The 26,955-nt window shown below is 43.3% G+C and overlaps 1 protein-coding gene across 1 annotated transcript in view; it reads right to left on the minus strand.

Annotated features, from left to right (window-relative positions):
- Positions 1-9,203: 9,203 nt before the first annotated feature.
- LOC132397708 (tumor necrosis factor ligand superfamily member 13B-like) overlaps positions 9,204-26,955 on the minus strand; it is a 37,832-nt gene continuing 20,080 nt past the window's right edge. Inside the window, exons 6-7 of the mRNA XM_059976479.1 lie at positions 23,872-24,007; positions 9,204-9,569 (exon numbers count right to left, since the gene is read on the minus strand). Of these exons, the coding sequence (XP_059832462.1) occupies positions 23,892-24,007 (116 nt within the window). The 3' untranslated portion in view covers positions 9,204-9,569; positions 23,872-23,891. The remainder of the gene's footprint in view (positions 9,570-23,871; positions 24,008-26,955) is intronic.

Below are 26,955 nucleotides of genomic sequence, written 5' to 3' on the forward strand. Positions count from 1 at the left end.
GGTCAGGAAATAGGCTTTTGTAGAGTGGTGTAGCCTCAGTGAAATATCTCAAAAGAATTAAAAAATAACTTCCTATTGTAGTTTCACTGCTACTAAAGGACTTGGAGGTTTTACAAAAGGAAACTGTAGAGTTGGCTGATCTTCACATCAGGAAGTGCAAAGGAAGTTATTAATGATACCTTTCTGTTCCTGCTGAAATTGACAAGATGCCTTGTGCATTGGATCAGTCTCCACTATAATTTTACACAAAAAGGATCTAAATATAATCCTGGCGAAGGCTAAGAATTCCGACGTATTTACCTTTTTCATCCAAAAATCCCACATGCATGCCAGAAATAGGCGAGTGGCTCATTATTAAATGCAAATCAGTCTTCTTTGATCTAATTAGATTCCCAGTGCAATTTCAACTGTCTCAGTCAGTCAGATGTCCACCTAGTGGTGAAACCACTAATTGATTAAACTGACAAATACGACTGGAAGCTACTGTATATTTAAAGGGGCACTTGTCTGCAAGCACTTAAGATTATAACAATATGTGTGTGATTTTCTAAGCAGTTACGAATTTGCAGATACTTCGCTGCCTACTATGCATTCACAAATGTTATTTTTGGCCTTTTACTTACAATGGAAGAAGGCCAAGTAGCAGGTAGACAGGTAGATACTTAGATCCCAAAGGAAATTACAGCATCACAGTAACATTACAAGTGCACAGAAATACAAATATTAGGAGAGACATAAGAAAGAATAAAAAAGATAAGTTACCTCAAACAGTATAATAGGAGGGGGTCATCACTTCCCCTGCTAAAGATTGACTCATTATAGAGGCTAATGACCGAGGGTAAGAATAACCCCCTATAGCAGCGCAGTTGTATTCATCTTATTACTGAAAATGCTCCTCTGTTCAGCCAAGGTGACATGCAGAGGGTGAGAAACACTGTCCAGAAATGGCAGGATTTTCTATAGGGTCCTTTGTTCTACCACAGTTTCCAGTGTGTCCAGTTTGATTCCTATAACAGAGCCAGCTTCTCTAATGTTTATTGAACCTGTTGGCATCACCCACGTTGATGCCATTGCCCCAACACACCTCTGCATAGAAGATTTTACTGGCAACAACAGCCTGGTAGAACATGTGAAGGAGGGGTCTGCATACTCCGAAGGACTTCCGTCTCCTCAGGAAGTAGGGGCGACTCTGGTCCTTCTTGTTCACAACCTCTGTGTTGGTTCGCCACTCCAATCTGTCATCCAGGTGCCTGTAGGTCATCACCATCAATGGTAACAGGGAGCAGTGCAGGCTTAGTCCTTCTAAAGTCCATCACCTTCTCATTTGTCTTACTGATGTTGAGCTGCAGGTGATTCAGCTTGCACCATTTGACCAAGTCCTCCATGAGGAACCTGTATGCATTCTACACCCAACTATTGCTGAGTCATCAGAGAATTTCTGCAGATGACGTGACTCGGTATTGTATCTAAAGTCTGAGGTATACAGGGTAAACAGGAAGGGAGTCACAGTCCCCTGTGGGGCCGCAGTGCTGTTTATAGCCATGTCTGACACACAGCTCTGAAGCCGCACAAACTGTGGTCAGACAGTCCATTATCTAGGATACAATGGAAGTGCTAATCTGCATTGAACAGAGATGCTCACAGTGGTGCCCTGCTGATCCAAATGGGAGTATGCTCTGTGCAGCAGGTAGATTGCAGCATCTTGAGTTGTGAACTACAGTACTGTGGCGACCCACTTCCTAGCGCACTCAAACCGGCTCACAAATAGCCAGCGCGCCGGCATAAAGGCCAGGTCCGCAACAAAGGGAGAAAAGCCTGTGGGGGTTTGTGAGTACGTGTCTCTTGGAGCATCCGCGCCCGGGGAGGGCGGGATGAGGGAGGCTTTAAAGCAAGGCTGTGGTTTGAATAAGATCATCTTTAATTGCAGTTTACCAACTCCGTGTCGTTATTTTAGCACTGCGTGTAGCACACCACTACAATTGGTGACCCTGACAGTCCAAACGATTTTTGGACCGGAGATGACCGACGCCGCACCTGTTCATGTGGTTTCGTTGAAACTGTCAAGCTTCTGGACGCTGCGACCTCACCTATGGTTCCAGCAAGCAGGAGCCCAATTCCACGTTCGGCAGATAACCTCAGAGGGCACACGTTACTACTACGTGGTGAGCTCCCTCAACCCAGGTTGCGGAGTTCGTACAGTCTTCCCCAGTGGATGGCAAGTACACGAAATTCAAAGCCCTGCTCATACGGACTTTCGGACTCTGACAGCGCGAGCGGGCTGCCCGCTTACTGCACCTGGATGGTTTGGGGGACAGACCGCCATCGGCTTTGGTGAATGAGATGTTGTCTTTGGCCGGCGGACACACACTCTGCCTCATGTTTGAGCAGGCATTCCTGGAGCAGCTGCCCGAGGACATACGTCTGCTGCTGTCCGACGCGGATTTCAGCGACCCCCGGAAGGTGGCAGCCCGGGCGGACTTGCTGTGGAACGCCAAGAAGGTGAGTGGGGTGTCCATTGCACAGATCATCAGGCCACGCTCCCAGCAGCAAACCAGTCCAGGCCCGGCCGCAGAGCCCGCTAGCCCCAGAGGCAGGGGTGGGGAGCCCAACGAACATTGGTGTTTCTACCACCAGCGGTGGGGTGCAGAAGCCCACTGTTGTCGCCCGCCCTGCCAGTTCCCGGGAAACGCCAGGGCCAGCCGCCGCTGATGGCTATGGCGGCTGGCCATCGGGATAGCCTCCTGTATGTGTGGGACAAGAGGTCGGGACGCCGTTTTTTGGTCAACACTGGTGCCGAGATCAGCGTCTTACCTCCGATGAGTTACAACACCCGCAACAGGGCACCAGGACCCCCCTGAGGGCCGTGAACGGCAGCACGATAAGGACCTACGGCACCCGTACGGTGCAGCTACAGTTCGGCTCCAGCCAGTTCACGTGGGACTTCACACTGGCTGCCGTAGCCCAACCGCTTCTGGGCGCGGATTCTTTGCGGGCTCACAGCCTATTGGTCGACCTGCCGAGGCAGAGTCTGGTCCACGCCGAGACCTTTCAGACATTCTCCCCGGGAGAAGCCCAGTTGCCAGCCCCACACCTCGGCTCCATCATGCTGTCCGACAACGACTTCACCAGAGACCTGGCGGATCTCCCATCGGTTCTGGCACCGCAGTTCACGGCAGCCACGCCCCGACAAGGCGTACAGCACCACATCCTGACCCAGGGACCACCCCTCCACGCCCGTGCTCGGCGGCTTCCCCCGGACAAGCTCCGACTGGCGAAGGAGTTCAAGAGGATGGAGGAACTGGGGATCATATGGAGGTCCGACAGCCCATGGGCTTCCCCCCTGCACATGGTGCCCAAAGCGACAGGGGGGCTGGAGACCATGTGGCGACTACCGCAGGCTGAACGAGGCTACCACACCGGACCACTACCCTGTGTCGCACATTCAGGACTGCAGCAAACCTGCACGGTGTACAGATCTTCTCCAAGGTAGACCTCGTCCGGGGATACCATCAAATCCTGATGCTCCGGACGACGTCCGCAAAACGGCTCTCATCACCCCGTTTGGCCTTTTCGAGTTCCTCCGCATGCCGTTCGGCCTGAAGAATGCCGCACAGATGTTCCAGCAGTTAATGGACGCGGTGGGATGCGACCTGGACTTCACATTCATCTATTTGGATGACATCCTCATAGTCAGCAGCAGTCGTCAGGAGCATCTGTCCCACCTCCATCAACTCTACGCCTGACTGAATGAATACGGCCTGACAATCAACCCGGCCAAATGCCAGTTCGGGCTTGACACCATTGATTTCCTGGGCTACAGGATTACTAAAGATGGGGCAACCCCTCTGCCCGCTAAGGTAGATGCAGTCCGCCATTTCCCCTGACCCACCACAATCAAAGGCCTTCAGGAATTCGTAGGTATGGCCAATTTCTACCACCACTTCCTCCCTTCAGCTGCCCGGATCATGCGCCCCCTGTTCGCCCTGCTGTCGGGTTTGGGCAAGGACATTACCTGGGATGAGGAGTCCGCCGCCGCTTTCATTCAAACGAAGGAAGCCTTGGCGAATGCCACGATGCTAGTGCACCCCAGAATGGACGTCCCTACCGCCCTCATACGGCATCTAACACGGCAGTCGGTGGGGTGCTGGAGCAACTCATCGAGGGGCACTGACAACCCCTGGCATTTTTCAGCAAATACCTGCAGCCACCCGAGCTCAAATACAGTGCTTTCAACCGGGAACTGTTGGCGCTATACCTGGCAATCCGGCATTTCAGGTACTTCTTAGAAGGTCGGCCCTTCACCGTGTTCACGGACCACAAGCCGCTTACCTTTACGTTCACGAAGATGTCCGATCCCTGGTCATCCTGCCAGCAGTGCCATCTGTCCTACGTCTCTGAATACACGACGGATGTCCAGCACATCTCAGGTAAGGACAATGTTGTGGCAGATGCACTCTCTCGCCCTAATATTCATGCCCTTTCCCAAGGGGTAGACTGTGAGGTGCTGGCAGAGGCGCAGCAGGCAGATGAGGAGATCCCAAGTTACAGAACCACAGTCTCCGGTTTGCAGCTCCAGGACCTTCCCGTAGGCCCAGGTGAGAGGACCCTACTCTGTGACGTCACCACCGGCCAACCCCGTCCCGTCGTCCCGGCAAATTGGCGGCGCCGTGTTTTCGACTCCATTTATAACTTAGCGCACCCCTCCATCAGGACAACCGTCCGGCTGGTAGCCAACCGGTTCGTTTGGCATGGACTCCGCAAGCAAGTCAGTGAATGGGCCAGAATGTGCATGCACTGCCAGACGGCCAAGGTGCAGCGGCACAGCAAAGCTCTGCCGCAGCAGTTCCACCCCACCCACCGGCGTTTTGACCACATTCACGTGGATATCATGGGCTCCCTGCTAGTGTCGCGCGGAGCTAGAGGCTCGGTGACCTGGCCCCCATACCCACTTCGCAGCATGGGCAGAACCCGACCTGCGTGCCCAAAGACCTGCAGAACTGTAAGTTTGTGTTTGTACAAAGGGGCGGGCATCAGCCTCCGCTGCAACAGCCCTACGAGGGGCCGTTCACAGTGCTCAGGAACAACGGGTCCACGTTCGTGCTGGACGTTGGGGGGAGAGAGGAGGTTTTCACGGTAGACCGACTCAAACCGGCCCATGTGGACCTGGCGCAACCGGCCGGGTTTCCGGCACCTTGGCGCAGAGGTCGACCTCCCTAACAGTGTCCAGCCCAGACTGTGGACATTGGGGGGTGTATCGCCGGTTCTGGGTGGGGGGGGGGGGATTATGTGGCGATCCACTTCCTAGCGCACTCAAACCGGCTCACAAATAGCCAGCGTGCAGGCACAAAGGCCAGGTCCGCAACAAAGGGAGAAAAGCCTGCGGGGGTTTGTGTGTACGTGTCCCTTGGAGCATCCATGCCCGAGGAGGGCGGGATGAGGGAGGCTTTAAAGCAAGGCTGTGAAGTTCGAATAAAATCATCTTTAATTGCAGTTTACTGACTCTGTGTCGTTATTTTAGCGCTGCGTGTAGCACACCGCTACAGTACTGTACTTAGAACTGTGGACCATTCATTTATTTGTACTAAACTGAGGGGTATTGCAATGGGAAGCTCTGCTTTACAGAACAGTCCGTTACAGATCTAAACGCATAGCTCACTTTATTAAGTACCTCTTGTACCTAATAAAATGGTCTCCAAATGTAAGTTGTTGCCTTCTGTTGCTGTAGCCCATCAGCTTCAAGGTTCAACATGTTGTACATTCAGAGATGCTCTTTGTTGTAATGCATGGCTATTTGAGTTCCTGTCAACTTGAAGCAGCCTGGCCATTCTCCTCTGATCTCTCTCAGTAACACAGTATTTTCACCCACAGAACTGCTGTTCCCTGGATGTTTTCTGAAATTTGCACCATATCTGTAAACTCTAAAGACTATTTTACATGAAAATCCCAGGAGATCAGCAGTTTCTGAGATACTCAAACCACCCCATCTGGCACCAACAATAATTCCATGGTCAAAGCTCTTAGATGACATTTTTTCCTACTCTGATGTTTGATCTGAGCAACAACTGAACCTCTTGATCATGGCTACATGCTCTTATGCATTGAGTTACTGCCACATGATTGGCTGATTAGATGTTTGCATTAAATAGCAGGTGTCCAGCTGCAGGTAATAAAGTAGCCACTGAGTGTGTTTTTTTTAATTTTCTAATGGAATCTGCTGTCTGACGACACACTTATGTACTTTGCCATTGCCTCTAATCCTATCTTCTTTGGCTCAGATTCCTTCGAAGATTTTAGCAGGAGTCATCCACCTCACCAAGTTTACAATACATAGATGCTTCAGACTGATTGAAATTTATTTATCATGTATACATCGAAACATACAGTGAACTGCATCATTTGCATTAACAACCAACACACCCAAGGTTGTGCTGGGGCAGCCAGTAAGTCTTGTCACACATTCTGGCTGGAACATAGCATGCCCACAACAATCAATGGTCATTGGACCTCATTCCTCCTACCCACACAAAGTGCAACTCCGGAATCAATTGGCAATTCACTGACCTAGAGGGGGAGAAGACACCAGTTCTCGTCTCATTGGTCTACCAACCCAACATCTGGTGTATAGGCTTAGATTAAGTATTTGATCCAGAGCAGAGGCTTGGACGCTGGCCTGACAGCTAATTCCTCTTACTTCCCAGACAATAAACTCTAAGCTGACCCCAACTCCCCTCCCTGTCCCCAAAACCATCCCTACAAAAAAAAAGTACCGTATTGTGCAAAGGCTTAGGCAGATATGCCTGAGTCTTTTGCATTGAACTGTATTTGTCAACCTGGAGCGGAGAGTGAGTTTGTAAATCTGGTGGGAGCAAAGGATGTTTGGAATGGCGAGGGTGGAGTGCTGTGAGAGGGATGTGGGACAGGTGGCAGAAAAGGAGTGCCGGGGTGGGGGTGGGGGTGTCGCACAGATGCAGACTCACCCCTCCCTGAGACACCAGGGAAGGTAATCTGATTCCAAATGATTGGTTTATTGAGCACTACAGAATGTCTCTCTGGTGCTTCCCACTCCCTCCCCTCTCCCTCTTCCTTCCCCTTTTCCCAAACATGATTTCCCCCTCCCTGTCCCCTTCCTACTCTCAGTCCACAATAGAGACCCCTATCAGGGGCAGGATTATCATCACTCAGATATGTCATGAAATGTTTTTTGCAGTGGTACATTGCAATACATAAAATTACCACAATAATGTACAAAAGTCTTAGGCGCCCTAGATATATATACGTATGTGTGTGTGTGTGTGTGTGTGTGATGTTTGCACAGTACTGTAAATCTGAGCCGCAACCTTGATGCAGACCATAGCTCAGCAACATTTTGGAAACCATAACAATGATATTCTCTGTCTTTTCCATATCTCTCCCATTTTCAGCTAGACAACAGCCACATGAGTTGGGCCAAAGACATCGTTTCTATGCACCACACACAGCTCTGCCACGACACCGGTGCCAAGCTGTATCAGCCCTTGCCCTTCCCTTGGACAACATCGGTGGCGTGGAGTGGGGAGACTTGCAGCATGGGCAACTGTTGGTCTCTCATACAACCCTGCCCAGGCCTGCTCCCTGGAAACTTTCCGAGGCGCAAATCCATGGTCTCACGGGACTAATGGATGCCTAATTCAATGACTGTATTCATTGCACCTTACTTATACAACTCTGCTGGATGGCCTGCAACCTGACATATTACCTCTGCCTCCCCTTTTCTAGAAGCTGGCAAAGCTGAGTTGGTTCCAGTGTGTTTTGTTTCCATTTCAGGTTGCCAGTGTTCTCCTTGTTTATGCCGAACCATTACAGTGGCTTGCCTTAGACAAGTAATTGAAACGCGAGGGCACAGCCATTTGCAAGCATGATAGCTTTTCTTCTCAATTTCTTTTTCTCAAAGCCCCTCAGGTTAGTGTCATTCTTTACAGAGCCAGCTGCAAGATTGGGGTTCAGTCCCCACCACTGTCTGTAAGGACTTTGTACGTTCTGCCTGTGACTGCATGGATTTCCTCCTGTTTCCTACCACATTCCAAAAAGATATACGACTTAGGCATGCTATGTTGGTGCCAGAAACATGGTGACACTTTCAAGCTCTTCTTTCTGTGTTGGTCGTTGATACAAATGATGTATTTTACTGTGTTTCAATGAACAAAAGTAATCTTTATATTTAATTTTACTTGATAGTAATAGTTCATAAAACTTTGAGTGGGCCTAGATAATTTGGTAGATTGTTGGAGATATTGGATATCATGGAGAGAAATCTTTGCACTGGTTAGCTCAAAATGACCGGGCATGAGGAATCTTCAAGCCTGTCTTGTCTCTGAGATCAAACAACAGAAGTAGCTTGTGAAGATGGGTCAAGAAATTAGTTTATCAAGCAATGCTCAGTGGGATCATTGCATTGTGTCCTGTGTCAGAGTGACAAAGTTTTTTTTATGGATGTTGAAGTATGAACTCCAGTAGGCCTCAGGTACCGCTGAACCATCATTGCACCCCTTCCTTCACACATGCAAGGCAAGTTATCTGCATCCAGCTAGAAGAGGAGTGAGCAAGGGCTGGCTTCCCGTAGACTCATTTTCTAAAAATCATTGGAGGGAATGACAGACATGTTATGATTTTTATTTTGGGACGAAGGTGCATTGGCCATTCTAACATTTATCATCGATTCTAATTGCTCTTGAGGAGGCAACATTGAGCCATGTTTGTAAACTAATGCAGTTCAAGATAATTAGCATGCTCCTTAGAGTGCCCCATTCAACTGATCTAACTCTGTCATAAGGATGGCATATAGCCTATTTACACACAAGTATTACTGGCTCTCCTGGCACAGCACCACTTACAATTTACAGTAACTATCATGACCTCCCATCACATTTGTCTTGGCCGATTAATAGTGATTTCTTTGGATAGATTTCAAATACCCATTCTCATTTTAAACCCCCCCACAGCGCAACAGTGATTTGAAACCGGTGGTGCCATTTGGATATTCTCTTTTCTAACCCTTAAACACCATGATTCCATCAGTCTCTGTAGGAAGTGTTGTTCAAGGAATCATCCATGTCCTACAGGGTAGTTGTTATTTCTTGTTTGTGAGTTTCTGTAATTTTGTGAGTTATGGTTGGGTGGTTTCAAGTTACAGAAATTTACAAGAAATTGCTTGGCTGGTGATAAAGCAATTTTTATTGAATTCAAATGTTGCATTTAACCTACTTCAGTAATTGCACTAACCATACACCTCACCCACACTCTTTGCTCCTCTGTTAAAGCTGTCATTCCATCTTCTTCATTTCCTTCATGCCATCATAAGTGTCTGTTTTGATGGTCAAGGAGATTCCATGAACTGGAATTAATTCATTCCTTTTCAAAAGTCTCGAGGCCATATATTTTGGGGTGTATCTTCCAGTCCCTGTATGAACCTTATTCCTTTCTCATATCCATTACTTTAGACGTACAGAAGTGAATGTTGTTATGCAGACCTTACGACTTGATGTCAGTGTAATCCTAGTGCAGAAGATCAAAGAATTGTAGATGCTGGAAATCTGAAATAAAAGCAGAAAATTTTGAAAACATTCCGCAGGTTGGGCAGCATTGTGGAAAAACAGCTAACACCTCTGCTCTGGGACCCTTATCAAAACTGAGTAGTGTCTCCAAAGATCTAAACATTTCAAAGCAACACACACAAAATGTTGGAGGAACTCAGCAGGTTATGCAGCTGTTGTGTTCTTTATACGTACCGTGGGTTTCTAATAACAAAACATATTCTGGAAGAATAGAACTAGAACTTTTATTTACAATGGCAACAACTACACATGTCTTACAGCACCATTCTTCTCGATCATTCTTTCATTGCTGTGCATGCTCAGAACTCCATCCAATCACGTTCTTACACGTGACACGTGATATCACCACATCTTCCTTTCCTTAAAAAGAAGACAATTAGCAACATAGATCATAACAAATGCATAATTTAACATCAGTCTCTCTGGGGGTTTATGAACACAAGTAGACCTTCTAAGTGGTTCACACAGTTCTTGTGTTTTGTTGTTATTTTCATGTTTTGTCTGGTCCACATCAGTTAACTGAAATTCTGAAGCTGACTCTTTCTTGAGGGCTTTGTGAAGAAATCACAATTCATTCATTAACTGTGTACTCTCTTTTTTATACTGAGACTTCATCATTTCAATAAAAATTTTCAATTCCTTCACTTGTGGTTTCACTTCTTCAATTGGATCCTGATTCTTGTCACTCTTTGGCTTCAGATCAGAATTGTACTGTACCGGCAAGTTTGGTTTTGGTGGCAATGCTTTGTCAGATGCTGGTAACAAAGGGATGAGTCTGGGATTTTTCTTTATGATTTCTTTTACTTTAGCCGTGTTGGAATCAAGTTCTGCTCTCTCTCGCTCTTTCATCAAGTCCCTGTGTTCTGACTCTGTGTCACTGTCCAGGACTAAGACTATTTTCACCAAATTCAGTCTCTTACAGGCAGATAAACCCATTATTGACTGTACATTCTTAGGCACGACCACAAATGAAAGTGTGTGCTCCATATTCTTGTGTGATACTTTTGCCTTTAACTGGAATGTCTGTACCTGAATACCCCCAGTCACTTTTATATTTGTCTGATATAACTTTGGTCTTGGCTTTAATGCATTAAACTCAGATTCTGCAAGAACATTTACTTATGCTCCAGTATCCAATTTGAACAGAATATTGTTTTGATTCACTTGTAATGGCGTAGTCCAGTCATTCTTTCTTTTTTTTATTTTCACAAAGCACATCAATATAAAACTCCTCACGTTCATTTTCAAGCACTGCATTTTCGTGTTTTATTTCCTTTCTACTTCTGCAACAGCGTGAAAAATGATTACTTTTACCGCAGTGATGCTGGACACTTTTTTGGCCGGTGCTGCCGCCCACAGCAATCACAAAGTTTTTTTCTTTCAGATGACGTCTTGCTCTCTGTCAGTTTCGTTGTTGCTTCATTATTTTTTCTAATAGGTTTGCACTTTACAGCGTCTACGTAGCTATCAATAAAAAGCTCTTTAGCGTGCAACGTCATAGATTCTGAAGCTTTGCAGAGAATCAAAGTTTTTTCCAAATCCACGTCTGGTTCTCTTAAGAGTCTTTCTCTCAGAGCGTTATCCAGAATGCCGCAAAGAGTTTTGTCTTTAATGAGAGAGTCCATCAGCTCTGCACATTCACATGTTTTACTGCAGTTTCTCGATTCCGTAACAAATTGATTGATCATTTGACCAGCTTTCCGCTTACATATAAAGAATTTGTATCTTTCATACGTCACATTGAGCTTCGGTATATAAAATGAGTCAAACTTGTCCATTATCACTTTTAAATTCAAATTATCTCCATATTCAAAAGTAAAATGGTTAAATACCTCAATCGTGTCCATCCCTACTACGTGGAGCAGCTCTCGTTTTTTCCAATTTTTTTTTTCTGCTCCGATCACTGATAAATAAATTTCAAAATGCTGTTTAAGTTTTTTTCCAGTTTTCAGCTACATTCCCAGTCAGCTGAAGTATTTTTGGAGGTTGCAAAACTTTCATTCTTAAAGCTGTTAGCAAACAAAAAAGTTCGAGTTTTTTGTCGATTATCTTCGCTTCTCCCATGTTAGCAAAATGAATTATTCTCCTAGACAGACTTCTGACACTATGTTGTGGTCTTTATACATACCATGGGTTTCTAATAACAAAACTAATTCTGGAAGAATAGAACTAGAACTTTTATTTACAACAGCAACAACTGCACGTGTGTCTCACAGCACCATGCTTCTCGATCATTCATTCATTTCTGCGCATGCTCAGAACTCCATCCAATCACGTTATTACCCGTGACATGTGATATCAACAAAGCAGCATCTATGGAAATGAATAAACAGTTGACATTTCAGGCGGAGACCCTTCTTCAGGACTGGAAAGGAAGTAGGAAGATGTCAGAATAAATACATGGGGGAGTGGAAGGAGGATAGCCAGCAGAATTTCTCATGTTTTAAAGATTTCAATGTACCCAGCAATCAGAAGGGTTGAGGGGTGGACTTTGCATACCACCCTGTTACATTACAGAATAAATGCACGTTATGTAAATAAATAATCTGTTGTGTTACTGCCATCTGTTGGTAGCATCAGGAATTAAATATTAAATCGTTAAAAGCTGAGCAAGAAATTCAAATCTGCTGTTATGTTTAATTGAAGGGGCTGAGCACTGTTCAGTTAAAAATGGAGTAAGCAAAACATTTATGACACATATCACACATCTGCCATTCTTTTAAGTGTGCTGGCATGTGTGCGTTGAATACAGGGCAAAAGAGACAAAGTTGTGATGCTAAATCAGTTTGCAACACTGACAGATGTCAGCACTACCATTTGGACTTGAATGCTTTATCCAGTTCAGTCACTAACAAAACACACAATGCCACTAGTCTAATTTAATGGACCATCCATGATCTACAGGTTAACCACTGTTCCTGTTTTCCTTTTGAGTTCTGTTTTTTTTTAATTTTGATTATAAGGCCATAAGACTATTCAGACTAAGATCATAAATAAAATAATAAGAATTTAAGCTCATAAGATTAATTAGGCTATTCATCCCACTGAATTTGCTCTATCGTTCCATCATAACTGAAACTGACGGAGAATGGTGTGACTGATGCTAGAACATCTTTGATGACTTCAGGCTTTGGCATAAACCATTTGATCTCCCACATTGTTAAAATTTCCTTTGGAAGATGGCACATTTGGGAGAATTAGCACAGGGGCATAGAAGAAAAGAATGGTGAATCAGGGAGGAGAAGTGGTTCAACCTGAGGCAATGACCCCCGAGTCCTTGGACAAGAATTCTGCTTCTGGATCCTCAAAAAGCAACAATATCTGGGACAATTCTGCTTCAAAACCCTCATCTCACTAAAACTTCCAAAGCAGGCCAAGCTCTCCTAAGTACTGAGAACATTTACGTGGAACACTACCACAAGACAGCAGCATCCATCATCAAGGACGCCACTGGCCAGGCCATGCTCTCTTCTTACTACTACCATCAGGTTGGAGGTATGTCCCATACCACCAGGTTCAGGAAGTTATTAGCCTACAACCAGCAGGTACCTGAATCAGTCTGGATAGCTTCACTCACCTCACTCTGAACCGATTCTACAACCTATGGGCTCACTTTCAAGGCTTCTAAAACTTGTTTTCTCAGTATTTCTTTATTTACACATTTTGTCATCTTTTGTATGTTGCTTGTTTGTCAGTCTTTGTTTATAAATAGTTTTTCAAAAATTCTATTGCATTTTATCATTTTTCCTGTAAATGCCTCCAAGAAAATGAATCTCAAGGTAGCTATATGGTAACATAAGCACACCTTGATAATAAATTTGACTTTGACTTCCATTTGTTGTAATTTTTGGTGCATCCCCACCGGGGGCAGACAACAGGTGAGCTGCTTGGCCTCGGTCAGAGTAAGGACCAGGCTTCCTGTTTGCAGCCGCCAGAGGGATGCCCAGTCACTGGAGTTGGTGCCTTCAGCCAGAGTGCCAGGGGCGGTGTAGTGCACCGCACATGCTGGAGTCAGTGCTGTTCCCTCAGTGTTTGCTTGGCAGAAGACAAGCTGCATTGTGTTCAATTGCAGACTGCTGCAACAGTCACGGGACTCGAGGACTTGGACGATATTTTTTTGTGTGACTGTACTTTACTGCTGTCTTACAAGTGCCTTGTGCTGTATGTGACTGATGGTACTGTGGTTTGCAGCTTGGACCCAGGATAACACAGTTTTGTTTGGCTGTATTCATGGGTAATTACATGTGGTTGAATGACAATTAAACTTGTATGTGAAACTGAGAAGCCAAAGATCCCTTTAAGAGCTGCTATCAAGGTGATGGTGGCAATGAACTTCTATCTCCCTGGCTGCCTCTAAGCTGAAGTTGCAGATATTTGCAACACTGTACAGGTTAACATCTCATGCTGTAAGGGAGAGGTTACCCAAGCTCTCTATTCAGAAACAGCTGTCCATAATTTATTGCTGGCAGGCAGAGAATGCACCCTGGCTGACAAAGGTTCTAACACATAGTTCACTGCACACACCTCATTTTGCTTGTCCTGCATGTCAGCTCTGTCTTATTCCATAAACAAAGAGGATTCCCCTCAACACCTAGCGGCCGTGTTGTCAGTCAGTGCCTGTAAATTGTTGTAGCAGTGATACTGTCATTCTGTGACGGTCCACCTTCCCATGAGTATTTCAACAAATTTCAGTGAAAAGCACTGGCCACTGATGCCTTTGGTACATAAGCAGGCGCACAAGGATAGAGATACTACTGCCGTGTGAAATATGATGACAACCACTGTGTCTGCTCCTTGGGCTGTCACAGAGCAGGTGTCAGAATAGCAGAGCGTGTGTCAAGATTCCTGGTGGTCCGCTGCCTGCTCGATGGGTTTATACAGCCCTCACCTGTAACTGTATATTAAATAGGAGCATAAAGTATAGGAGCAGAATTAGGCCATTTAGCCCATCGAGTCTGCTCCGCCATTCAATCATGGGCTGATCCAATTCTTCCAGTCATCCCCACTCCTCTGCCTTCTCCCCATACCCTTTGATGCCCTGGCTAATCAAGAACTGATCTATCTCTGCCTTAAATACACCCAGTGACTTGGCCTCCACAGCCACTCATGGCAACAAACTCCACAGAGATACCACCCTTTGACTAAAGTAATTTCTTTGCATCCCAGTTCTAAAAAGATGTCCTTCAATCCTGAAGACGTGCCCTCTTGTCCTAGACTCCACTGCCATTGGAAATAACTTGGCCATATCTAATCTCTTCAGGCCTTTTAACATTTGGAACATTTCAATGAGATCTCCCCTCATTCTCCTGAACTCCAGGGAATACAGCCCAAGAGCTGCCAGACATTCCTCATAGAAGGAATCCCCTTTCATTCCTGGAATCAGTCTTGTGAATATTCTCTAAACCCTGTCCAATTTTAGTATATCCTTTCTAAAATAAGGAGCCCAAAACTGTACACAATACTCCAAGTGTGGTCTCACGAGTGCCTTATAGAGCCTCAACATCACATCCCTGCTCTTATATTCTATACCTCTAGAAATGAATGCCAACATTGCATTCGCCTTCTTCACAACCGACTCAACCTGGAGGTTACCCTTTCAGGTATCTTGCACAAGGACTCCCAAGGCCCTTTGCATCTCTGCATTTCATCATGGCTGATCCATTTTTCGTCTCAGCCTCAATCTCCTGCCTTCTCCCTGTGTCCCTTCATGTCTTGGTCAATCAAGAATCTATCAATGTCTACCTTAAATATACATAAATACTTGGCCTCCACATCTACCTGTGGCAACGAATTCCACAAGTTCACCACTTTCTGGCTAAAGAAGCTCCTCCTCAACTTTCCAAAAGGATGCCCCTCTATTCTGAGGCTGTGCCCTCTGGTCTTAGACACTCCCACCATAAGAAGCATCCTCTCTGCATCCACTCTATCAAGGCCTTTCACAATTCGATAGGTTTCAATTAGGTCACCTCTCATTCTTCTGAATTCCAGTGAATACAGGCCCAGAGCCATCAAATGATTTTTTATACGACAGGCTGTTCAATCCTGGAATCATTTTCGTGAACCTTCTTTGAATTTTCTCCAGTTTCAGCATCTCCTTTCTAAGATAAAGGGCCCAAACCTGCTCACAATACTCTAAGTGAGGCCTCTCCAGTGCTTTATAAAGTCTGAACATTACATCCTTGCTTTTATATTCTAGTCCTCTTGAAATGAATACCAACATCACATTTGCCTTCCTCACCACAGACTCCACCTGCAAATTAACCTTTAAGGACTCCTTCAAAGGATTCCCAAGTCCCTTTACAACTCAGATTTTTAAATTTTTTCTTCATTTAGAAAACAGTTACCATTTTCATTTCTTCTGCCAAAGTGCATGACCATACACTGCCTGACACTGTATTCTGTCTGCCACTTCTTTGTCCATTCTCCTAGGTATTGATATTGATTCTTTGTCCTTCTGTAGACTCTCTGCTTTCTCAAAACTACATGGCCCTCCACCTATCTTTGTATCGTCTGCAAACTTTGTGAAAAAGGCATCAATTCCATCATCCAAATCATTAACATATAATGTAAAAAGAATCAGTCCCAACACAGACCCCTGTGGAACACAACTAGTGTTTCTGGCTGTGTTTCTCTCTTTCTGGCAGCCAGCCAGAAAGGACTCCCTTTCCCCCCATTAATCAGCCATTGCTTTATCCATGCTAGAATCTTTCGTGTAATACCATGAGTTCATAGCCGGTTAAACTGCCTCATGTGTGGCACCTTGTGTAAGGCCTTCTGAAAATCCAAATACACAACATCCACCAACTCTCTTTTGTCTATCCTGATTGTTCTTTCTTCAAAGAATTCTAATAGATTTGTCCAGCAAGATTTTCTCTTGAGGAAACCAAGAGGACTACAGCCTATTTTATCATGAGTCTCCAAGTATCCTGAGACATCATACTTAATAATCTACTCCAACATCTTCTCAACCACTGAGGTCAGACTAACTGGCCTATAAGTTCACTTTTCTGTGCCTCCCTTCTTGAGGAGTGGAGTGACACTTGCAAATTTCCAGTCTTCTGGAACCATTCAAGAATCTAGTGATTCCTGAAAGATCATTGCTAATGTCTCCACAATCTCTTCAGCCAGCTTTTTCAGAACCATGTGGTGTACACTCATCTGTTCCAGGTGACTTATCTACCTTCAGACCTAAGCTTCAGAGTTTTGGTGAATTGAATTGAAGGATATGGTTGCTGAAGGAAGACAGAATCGATGGGCCGGACAGTTTGATTCCGCACTGTATCTCAGTAACTAAAAAAGTAACTTAGTTGGGTCCACGTGACTGACTTCTTCCATTGGTGCATTCCTCTGTGTATCTTGTCTCCAGTGTACCCACACAGGCCTCAATGGCTGCCATAAGACTGATGACTTTCTTTCTTTAGTCGTTTATATTCCCTCTTAACCTCATTTTCCCATCTTTAAAGGTTATGGGGGCAGAAGGCTGGAGAATGGGTTTCAGTAGGAAAATAAATCACCCATCATCAAATGGCTGAGTAGACTCAATGGGCCAGTGGGCTTAATTCTGCTCCTATGTCCTATGTCCCAAATGCGGATGGGCACAGGTAACTTTGGAGCATGACCTAGGGGCCGGAGGGCTAGGCTGAAAACTGGAGCAGTTCACCATCGTCTGTCACCGTATTTGTTGATTTGGTGCATGTTACATCATTGGCCATGATGGCAGCAATCTGTGCTTGCGTAACCGCAGTCTGCTCTTGTCCTGGTAATACACAATGGCTGCATGGAGCACCGTACTGGAAGCTGCAGTGTTAGCCATCAGAGTCTAGGGCAGGCATGGTATCATAGTTGTTACCGTACCATCGACCCGAGTTCAGTTCCCACTGCTGTCTGTAAGGAGTTTGTACGTTCTCCCCGTGATTGCATTGGTTTCCTCCTGGTGCTCTGGTTTCCCCCCACAGTCTGATTGGTAGGTTAATTGGTCACTGTAAATTGTCTCATGGTTAGGCTAGGGTTAAATTGGGCATTACTGGGTGGCACGGCTCGAAGGTCTAGAAGGGTTGATTCCGCACTGTACCTGAAGAAATAAAAAAGCAACATTGTTGGGTCCACAGGACTGAAAATGGACTTGCACTTGGAAAAAACATGGAACTTAGAACACTGCACAAGCCCTTCAACCTACATACTGTGCAGACCCTCTGACAGTTTCTTAAATGCCCCTGGGCCTAGCGTATCTGCCTTTACCACCATTCTTGGTATGGTATTCCCAGTACTTAGCACTCTCTACGTAAAGAGCTTATCTCTGACATCCCCCCCCCCCCCATACTTCCTCCAACCACCTTAAGATTATGCCCCCTGGTATTAGCCATTTCCACCCTGGGAAAAAGTCTTTGACTATCCACTCTTGTCATTTTATACACCTCTGAAGTGAAAAACCCCAGCTTACTCAACCTATCCTCATAAGACATGCTGTCTAATCCAAGCAGTATCCTGGCCAATCTGCTCTGTACGCTCTAAAAGTTCTACATTCTTCCTATAATGAGGAGAATAGAAGCGAGCAGAATATTCTGAGTGTGGTCTAACCAGGATTTTGTAAAGCTGCAACACTACTTGCTGCTCTTGAACTCAGGAAAGGTTGGGCTTACAATTGCCAATTGTGCTGGGCTTCTTCTTGCTGCAGGACATTCTGATCAATATGCCAGGAAATTTATCTAAAGCTACCTTTTTGACTGGTCTACATAAATCCTTCAAACCTCACTTAAATCCCCTGCTGACAAACTTGCACTCCAAAAACTGCTGCTCATGTTGTTCCTTCTCCTTGTTACTTCCATATGCCACTGGTGCCAAGAGACTCCCCACATATAGATCCTGTCTCTACACAAATCCTTGAAATGGTAGCACTTAATATGCAGGCTGTGAGTGTGAAAGCCGACCATAGCAGCATAGAGCTGAGTGAGAGACTGAATTCTCATACATAACCCTACCGAGATAATGGAGGGCAACATGATTAACACGAAGACAGTTTGAAAGTGAACCAGTCAGATGGATAAGTGAACAAATCACGGTGGTATACTGAGTGCTTAGGTGAATTGAATTGAAGGATATGGCTGTTGAAGGAAGACAGAATAGGTGGAAAAGATTATTGGTCTGAAGAGATATATTTTGGAAAATTTTAAGGACTGAAGAGGGTAAAGAAAATTAGTATTTGCACAGAGTACGGTTAAATGATTGAAAGAGAGAGAAGAGATGTATTTAATAGTTAGTGCACTATTCTGTGCGAATCCATTATTCCACATGATCCCATTGTGTTCTGAACTTCTGATGATTCGGAACATTTACAAAGACAGGTGTGTAAAAAGGGCCCAAAGGATCACTGGGGACCTGACTCACACCAATTACAATCTATTCCAGCTGTTACCATCCGGGAAACGGTACCGCAGCATAAAAGCCAGGACCAACAGGCTCCGGGACAGCTTCTTCCACTAGGCCATCAGACTGATTAACCCACGCTGTTTTGAGTGTATTTCTATGTTACATTGACTGTTCTATTTATTATAAATTACTATGATTGCACATTGCACATTTAGACAGAGGCATAATGTAAAGATTTTTACTCCTCGTGTACGTGAAGGATGTAAGAAATCAAGTCAATTCAATTCAATCAACCTGCACCTGGACCATAGCCCACCATACCTATCTCATCCATGTATTTTACTTGCCCAAATTTCTCTAATATGTTGAAATTGAACCTGCATCCAGCGCTTTTGCCGGCAGTTCATTCTCACCACGCTCTCTGCAAAACAGTTCCTCAAGTTTCCCTTAAATACTTCATCTTTCACAGTGAACCTATGATGCACCATCAATAACTCTCAGAGACGGGAGGCGAACGATAGGCTTTTATTAGCTGCAAGACACCACGACTAGTAGCAAGAGACCACCACACAACATCCTGGAGACTGAGGAAGGAGCAGTGCCTCCAATCGCCTTTATACCGGGGTCTGTGGGAGGAGCCACAGGAGCAGTCAGCAGAGGGGTGTCTCCAGACAGGTGTATGTAGTTCACCACAACCTATGACCTCTAGTTCTAGACTCACACAACCTCAGTGGAAAAAGCCAGGTTGAATTTTACCCTGTCTATATCCCTCATAATTTTGTATCAAAACTCCTCTCATTCTCCTGCACTCCAGGGAATAAAGTCCTAACCTATTCAACTTCCTCTGTAACTTAGGTCCTCAAGTCCTGGCAACATCCTTGAAAATTTTCTCTGTACTCTTTCAACCTTATTGCTATCATTCCTGTGGGTAGGTGAGCAGAATTACACACAATACTCCAAATTAGGCCTCACCAATGTCTTGTACCGAGGGGGAGCTTCAACATAACATCCCAACTCCTGTACGCAATATTTTGATTTATGAAGTATTGTGAACAGTATTGAGTTAGTGTAGTAGGTTGTTCAAGGGTGAGGTACATTTTGATGGACATCAAAATTCTAGTCATAAAATCATTTAGCTTCTCTGAAGAGGCAGATAGGAAAAGAAGTTCCTGCCCTGTTAAATTTATAATATGTACTACCTTTAGATCCAGTGGACTGATGACAAAAGGGGAGTTACAAGGTTCTGATCAAATCAGATGAAGGTTAACTTGTTCTGCTCCAACAAAGCATAACAAAATCTGTTAGAATGTAATGATTTTCTATGTAAACCCACAGATAAAAATAGATCTTTCTATTTAGTTTCTTGACAGTAAATCATGTGAGGACTGTGCCAGTATGCGAGTGCAACACTGTGTGAGTCATGATACAGCACAGGACTGCCTTACTGGTCGCTCTAATACAAAATGAATATTATTTTAAGATAAGCCCAAGAGATTCTGCAGATGCTGGAAATCCTGAGGAACACACACAAAGTGCTGGAGGAACTCGGCAGGTCAGGCAGCATCTATAGAGAGGAAGAAAGGGCTGATGTTTCAGGCATCAAGGCATCACCTTTAATCAAGGAGAAAATTTATTCTGGATTCTTCCCCTTCCTTTGCAGTCCTGATGAAGGATCTTGGTTGAAACACTGAATCTTTATTCCTCTCCATAGATATTACCTGACCTGCTGATTTCCTCCAGCATTTTGTGTGTGTTATCGTAAGATGCAGTTACTAACCCTTTGCCATAATTTGTTTTGATAATGGATCGCTCTCGAAACAGTTTCAGATACTGAAAAATCACAGGATCCTCATTTCCTATTTTAACAGCTTCAACGCCATTATTATTCATTAGGGATAAAGACAGTAACAGTTGTGGCTCATTTGGAAATGTGAGTTCAAAATTCTATGCTAATCATATCGAAGTGAAACTTTCTCAGATAGACAGAAAAGTAAAGATCTTGAAGAAGGGTTTCAGCCCAAAATGTCAACTGTTTCTTCAGTTCCATAGACACTGCCTGCCCTGCTGAGTTCCTCCAGCATTGTGTGTGTGTTGCTTAAGGTAAGGATCAATTATGATTTTCTAATTATAAACGAAAACGAACTTTCAATGGCACAAATGGCACAGTTATACAAATGTTGTAAGCATCCAGAAGTTACTCAGGTTACTTCATTTGATCTGTTCATTCTGCTTCCTAGTATTTGCCAATGGACCGTTAATGCTCAGGATATTACATGCAAGGATTTTGCTTCAGTTCCCCTTCTGTAGATGTGTTCAGTTACTGACACTAAGAATCAGAATCAGGTTTATTCTCACTGACATGTTGTGAAATGTGTTGCTTTGCGGCAGCCTTAGGGTGCAATACAAACTACTGAGGCCCTCCATCGGTCGGGGTCAAACATGGCTATTGTGATACACAAACCAGGGCACTACAACATGGAGAGCAAGCTGTTGCCCACACAGCAGGCTCCTTGACTCCATGCAGCTGAGGAACGGCAGAGGAAATAATGCATTTTGGCACCAGCATCATCGCAGGAATTGCTAGCCGACATTGAACTCAATGTAGGATTACCTTACAGACTCCAGCTCCAGAATTTTCCCTCAGGGTTTACTCCTGAAGCCTTCCTCATGAGTGGGTGTAGCCACAAGGCAACAGTGGTTTGAGATCAGAGTTTTCCTTCTCTTTGAGTTGCCAACCGCAGCTGACAAGCCCCATCTGCCAAAAACGACTGGTTTTAAGGTGCCCCTTCTCCTGTCAGTAGAAATGGTTTCACTGGGCTTAGTAGCTAAGGCACACGTGAAGGCCGGGAGCTGGATATGGCTTTAGAAACAATTTGAGTTGCACAATATTGGGAGCATTTAATAGGCAGTGGGAGATTATCCTCTCTACCTCCCCTGGCTATGACAACTTTAAGGAACCAGCAATAAAGTACAATAAGAAATATAAGCATTAAAAAATTAAATAAGTAGTGCAAAAAGAGAACAAAATTAGTGAGATAGCATTCATGAATCATTCAGAAATCTGACGACAGAGCGGAAGAAGCTGTTTCTAAAACATTGAGTGTATCTTTTCAGGGTCCTGGACGCCATCTTTGATGGTAGCAATGAGAGGAGAGCATGGCTTAGGTGGTGGGGATACCTATCCTTTTGAGGCATTGCCTCTTGAAGATGTCTTGATGGTGGGGATCCTAGTGCCCGTGATGGAGCTGGCTGAGTTTACAGCCCTCTGCAGCTTTTTATGATCCTGTGCAGTGGCCCCTCCATACCAAACAGTAATGCAAACAGTTAGAATGCTATCCGTGGTACCAGGAACTCAAGATGTGGTTATTGACGTGGAATGACAGGTGGAAATACCAGTGGTATCATAGCATATCAATATATTACTAAGGCAACATACAACTAAATGGGATTATAAGACCACGAGATATTGGAGCAGAATTAGACCATTCAGCACAAGTCAGCTCTGCATTCCATCATGGCTGATCTATTAATCCTCTCAATCCAATAATCCTGCCATCTCCCCTTAACCTTTGACACCCTTTCTAATTAAGAACGTATCAAGCTTCACCTTAAGCAGGGGTTCCCAACCTTCTTTATGTCATGGACCAATACCATTAAGCAAGAGGTTGATGGACCCACTCCAGGCTAGAACCCTTAGTTCTACGTATACCCAAGCACTGGGCCTCCAGAGCCTTCTGAGGCAATGAATTCCACAGATTCCCCACTCTGGCTGAAGAAATTCCTCCTCATCAGAAGTGAGGGAGGGAGAGAAAGTGAGAGAAATGGTTAAGGAATGACTTCCCATCTGAACGGCCTGCGATTCATGACAGGGCCACCAGAACTTTTGATGGAGGTTAAAATGGGAAAATAAATTGTCGAAAAATTAGAAGCAAGAAGCACATAAGTGAGTGCTTCAGACAAATAATGCAAGTTTGGAACCAACCAGTACAGTGGATGTGCAAGAAGACACCTACAGTAATGAAACAGGATTAAATAACCAAGCCTTTCAACCACCTCAAACTGTTCTCAGGGATAGACAGTGGCTTGGTGACCGTTTCTAGTGGAAGCAGAAAACAACAGAGAACATCTGTGTTCATCAATACTAAAATACTCAATAAAGTGAATCAAAATGCAGTTATGTCATACATATTTTTCAGCATTGTGATCCAGGTGCTCTATAACTTTACTGAGAGCAATGAATTTGCACGTCAAAAAAGAGCCACTGCGACTCTCAGCCAAGGTCCATCAGTCGCTCCTTAAAAATCAGGATAACTGGTTACAGCACAATGGATAACTCCCAGGAGCATTCACCAGAAATCTATCGGGCAATTCATTACTACGGTGCAGTCCTGACAATACAAAAATATTTAGAAAAAAAATGCTGGAACTAGAAGGCTATATTTACAAAATTAAGTAAAAAATGAAAATGGAAACAAGAGATTCTGCAGATGCTGGAAATCTTGAGTAATACCTGGAAAATACCAGAGGAACTCAATGAGTCAGACAGCATCTTTTTATGGAGGAGAATAAACAGTTGACATTTCAGGCCGAGACCTGTAACAGGTTTGGAAAGGAAGAGAGAAAAGCAAGAAAAAGAAGTTGGGGGAGAGGCGAAGGAGTACAAAACTGAAAATATTTGTTGCAAATTCTTCAAGTGAACAAGGTGGTGCACAATATTACCTCCAAAACTAAAATTGCTGAAGAGTAGTTCAGTCAGTGAGTGGCAATTGAAGATCTTGGCACCACAGATAACTCACAACCTGTGTGACACTGGAGAAATTTACCCCTTGTTTAAGTTGTTTGCATCCTTTAATCAAAATATAGAGACTCAGAGAGACAAAACCTCGAGTAACGCTACCGCAATTTTGACACTCACCGTGCTCTCGATCAGTTGATTCATAAAAGCTGTATGACACCAAAGAACGTTGAATCCTTCTCCATGGATATCTGAGCATTTGGACGGGATGGTAACAGAAGCTCCAGCTCATCTCCTTGATCGAGCTTCACAATTCCTAAACCAAAGTGACTGAGTTAACAAATGAATGAAATAAAAACAGAAAATACTCAAACACCCAGCAGGTCAAGCAGCACTGGTGGAGAGAAAAACAAATAGCATTCCTGGTTGATATCTTTTCCTTGGAACTAGGGAAAGTTCAAAATTATATTTTAAGTTACAGAGAAGAGGAGGGCTGTGGAGAATAAAATGGAATGTCAGTGATGGAGGGGTGGGGTGGTTGGAGATCTATAGAAACTGAACAACACAAGTGATAATGAAACTATAAGACCATAAGACATAGGAGCAGAAATAGGCCATTCAGCCCATCAAGTCTGCTCTGCCATTCCAACACGGCTGATTTATTATCCCTCTTAACCCCATTCTCCTGCCTTCTCTCCATAAACTTAATACCTGACTATTCAAGAACTTAGGTATAAAAATTACCAAGAAATATAAAGATTTATTTAGACTGAATTTTTTACCTATGCTTCATCAAATTCAACAACTTACTACAAGATGGTCTCCCTTATCCTTATCATTAGTTGGTCGGATTAATGCTATTAAAATGATGATTTTACCGAAATTTTTATATTTATTTCAAGCCTTACCAATTTTTATTCCTAAATCTTTTTTTGACAACATTGATTAAAAATTTCCTCATTTGTGTGGCAAAATAAAAACCCCAGGTTAAGTAAAAGGCAATTACAAAAATCTAAAAAAGATGGTGGTTTAGCTTTACCTAACTTTAGATTTTACTATTGGGAGAATAATATTCGTAACCTAATGTATTGGAAATTAGATTTGGATTCACCATTGTGCCCACAGTGGGTAAATTTGGAATGTAATGAGGTGAAGGGATATTCTCTATTCTCCGTTCTTGGTTCTTTTCTTCCTGCTGATTTAGTTAAATTCAATAAACAGATATCTAATCCTGTTATCAAACATACATTACGAATTTGGTTTCAATTTCGTAAGTTTTTTACTCTGAAAAACTTTGTTCTTGATAGCCCTATTTTACTTAATTTTTTTTTCAAACCTTCCTTGACAGATCAAGCTTTTAGCATATGGAAAAGGAAAGGTATAAAATGTTTTCGTGATCTTTTTTTTGAAGGTACTTTGATGTCTTTTGACCAACTTTCCAACAAATTTAAATTACCTAAATCTAATTTTTTCAGATATCTACAAATCAGAAATTTTTTACATAAAGTTCTACCATCTTTTCCCAATTCAACTTCAATGGATTTCTCAGATTTGATTTTTACCTTAAATCCTTGTCAGAAGGGATTAGTAGCTTTTATTTATAATATGATTATGAAGATACAACCAGAAGTATCAGATAGAATTAAACAAGAATGGGAAAAAGAACTTCGATATAATATATCAACAGATAAATGGGAAAAAATTTTACAAATGGTTAATTCCTCTTCTATATGTGCTAAACATGCTTTAATACAATTTAAAATTGTACATAGAGCTTATATGTCTAAAGATAAGCTTGCTCGATTCTATTCTCATATTAACCCTCAATGTGACAGATGTCATTCAGAAGTGGCTTCATTGACCCACATGTTTTGGTCATGTCCCACTTTACATAACTATTGGAAGGACATATTTGCTACCATTTCCTCAATTTGGAATATCGACTTACAACCTCATTTTATTACTGCAATTTTTGGTATACCAAATGAGGATGGTAATCAATTTTCCCCTTCAATCAGACGAATGATTGCTTTTGTAACATTAATGGCCAGAAGGTCTATATTACAAAACTGGAAAGAAGTAAATCCTCCTACCACGTTTCAGTGGTTTTCTCAAACTATTTCTTATCTAAGCTTGGAAAAAATTAGCACTATTTTTGACTCATCAATTAAATTTGAAGAAACTTGGGGACCGTTCATTCGACATTTTCATATGAATTAATTTGGCCTTTTCCAGACCTTCTTTCTGCTTATTCTTGTTCAGGTATGGAGTTCCGGAGTTTCTTTGACACTATCATATACTTATAAACTGTTATTATTGCCCATGTTAGTTTAGCTTAGTGTTTTTTTTCTCTATATATATTTTTTTACATATTTTCAATTTTTTTTTCTTTTGACGATTATTTTTGTTTTTTTTCATATATAATTATATAGACTTGATTGATTAATGTACTTTTTTTGTTGATGTTTAATAGGATATTATTATCTTATTACTAATGCAATTTCAAGTCTATTGTATTCATAACCTGTTCATTATTATGTTATGTTTTATATATATATATATATATATATATATATGAAACTCAATAAAAAGATTGAAAAAGAAAGAAAAAAGAAAGAACTTATCAATCTCTGATTTAAATATATTCGATAGCTTGGCCTCCACAGTCATCTGCGGCAATGAATTCCACAGATAAGGATATTCCTCCTCATCTCTCTACTAAATGGATGTATCTCTATTCTGAGGCTGCCCCCCCCCCCCCACCGGTCCTAGACTCCTCCCACTATAGAAACCACTTCCTCCATATCTGCTTTATCGAGGCCCTTCAATCTTTGATTGGTTTTAGTGAAATCCCCTTTCATTCTTCTAAACTCCAGCAAGCATAGACCCAGAGCCTTCAAAAGCTCCTCCGGTGTTTACCCTTCCATTCTCAGAATTCTTCTCAAGAACCTCCTCTGGGCCTCGTCCAATGCCAGTAGATCTCTTTTTTAGATAAGGGCCCTGAAACTGCATGCAACACTCTCAGTGTGGTCTGACCAATATCTTATAAAGCATCAGCATTTGCTGTTATATTATAGTTCTCTCGAAATAAATAACATTTCTATTTGCCTTCCTTATCACTGACTCAACCTGAAAGTTAACCTTTAGAAAATCCTGCACATGGGCTTACAAGTCCCTTTGCACCTCTGATTTTTTTAATTTTCTACCCATTTAGAAAATAGTTTATGCCTTTATTCTTTCTACCAGAGTACATGACCATGCCCT

This window comes from Hypanus sabinus, chromosome 8 (assembly GCF_030144855.1).
Source record: "Hypanus sabinus isolate sHypSab1 chromosome 8, sHypSab1.hap1, whole genome shotgun sequence".
NCBI lineage: Eukaryota > Metazoa > Chordata > Chondrichthyes > Myliobatiformes > Dasyatidae > Hypanus > Hypanus sabinus.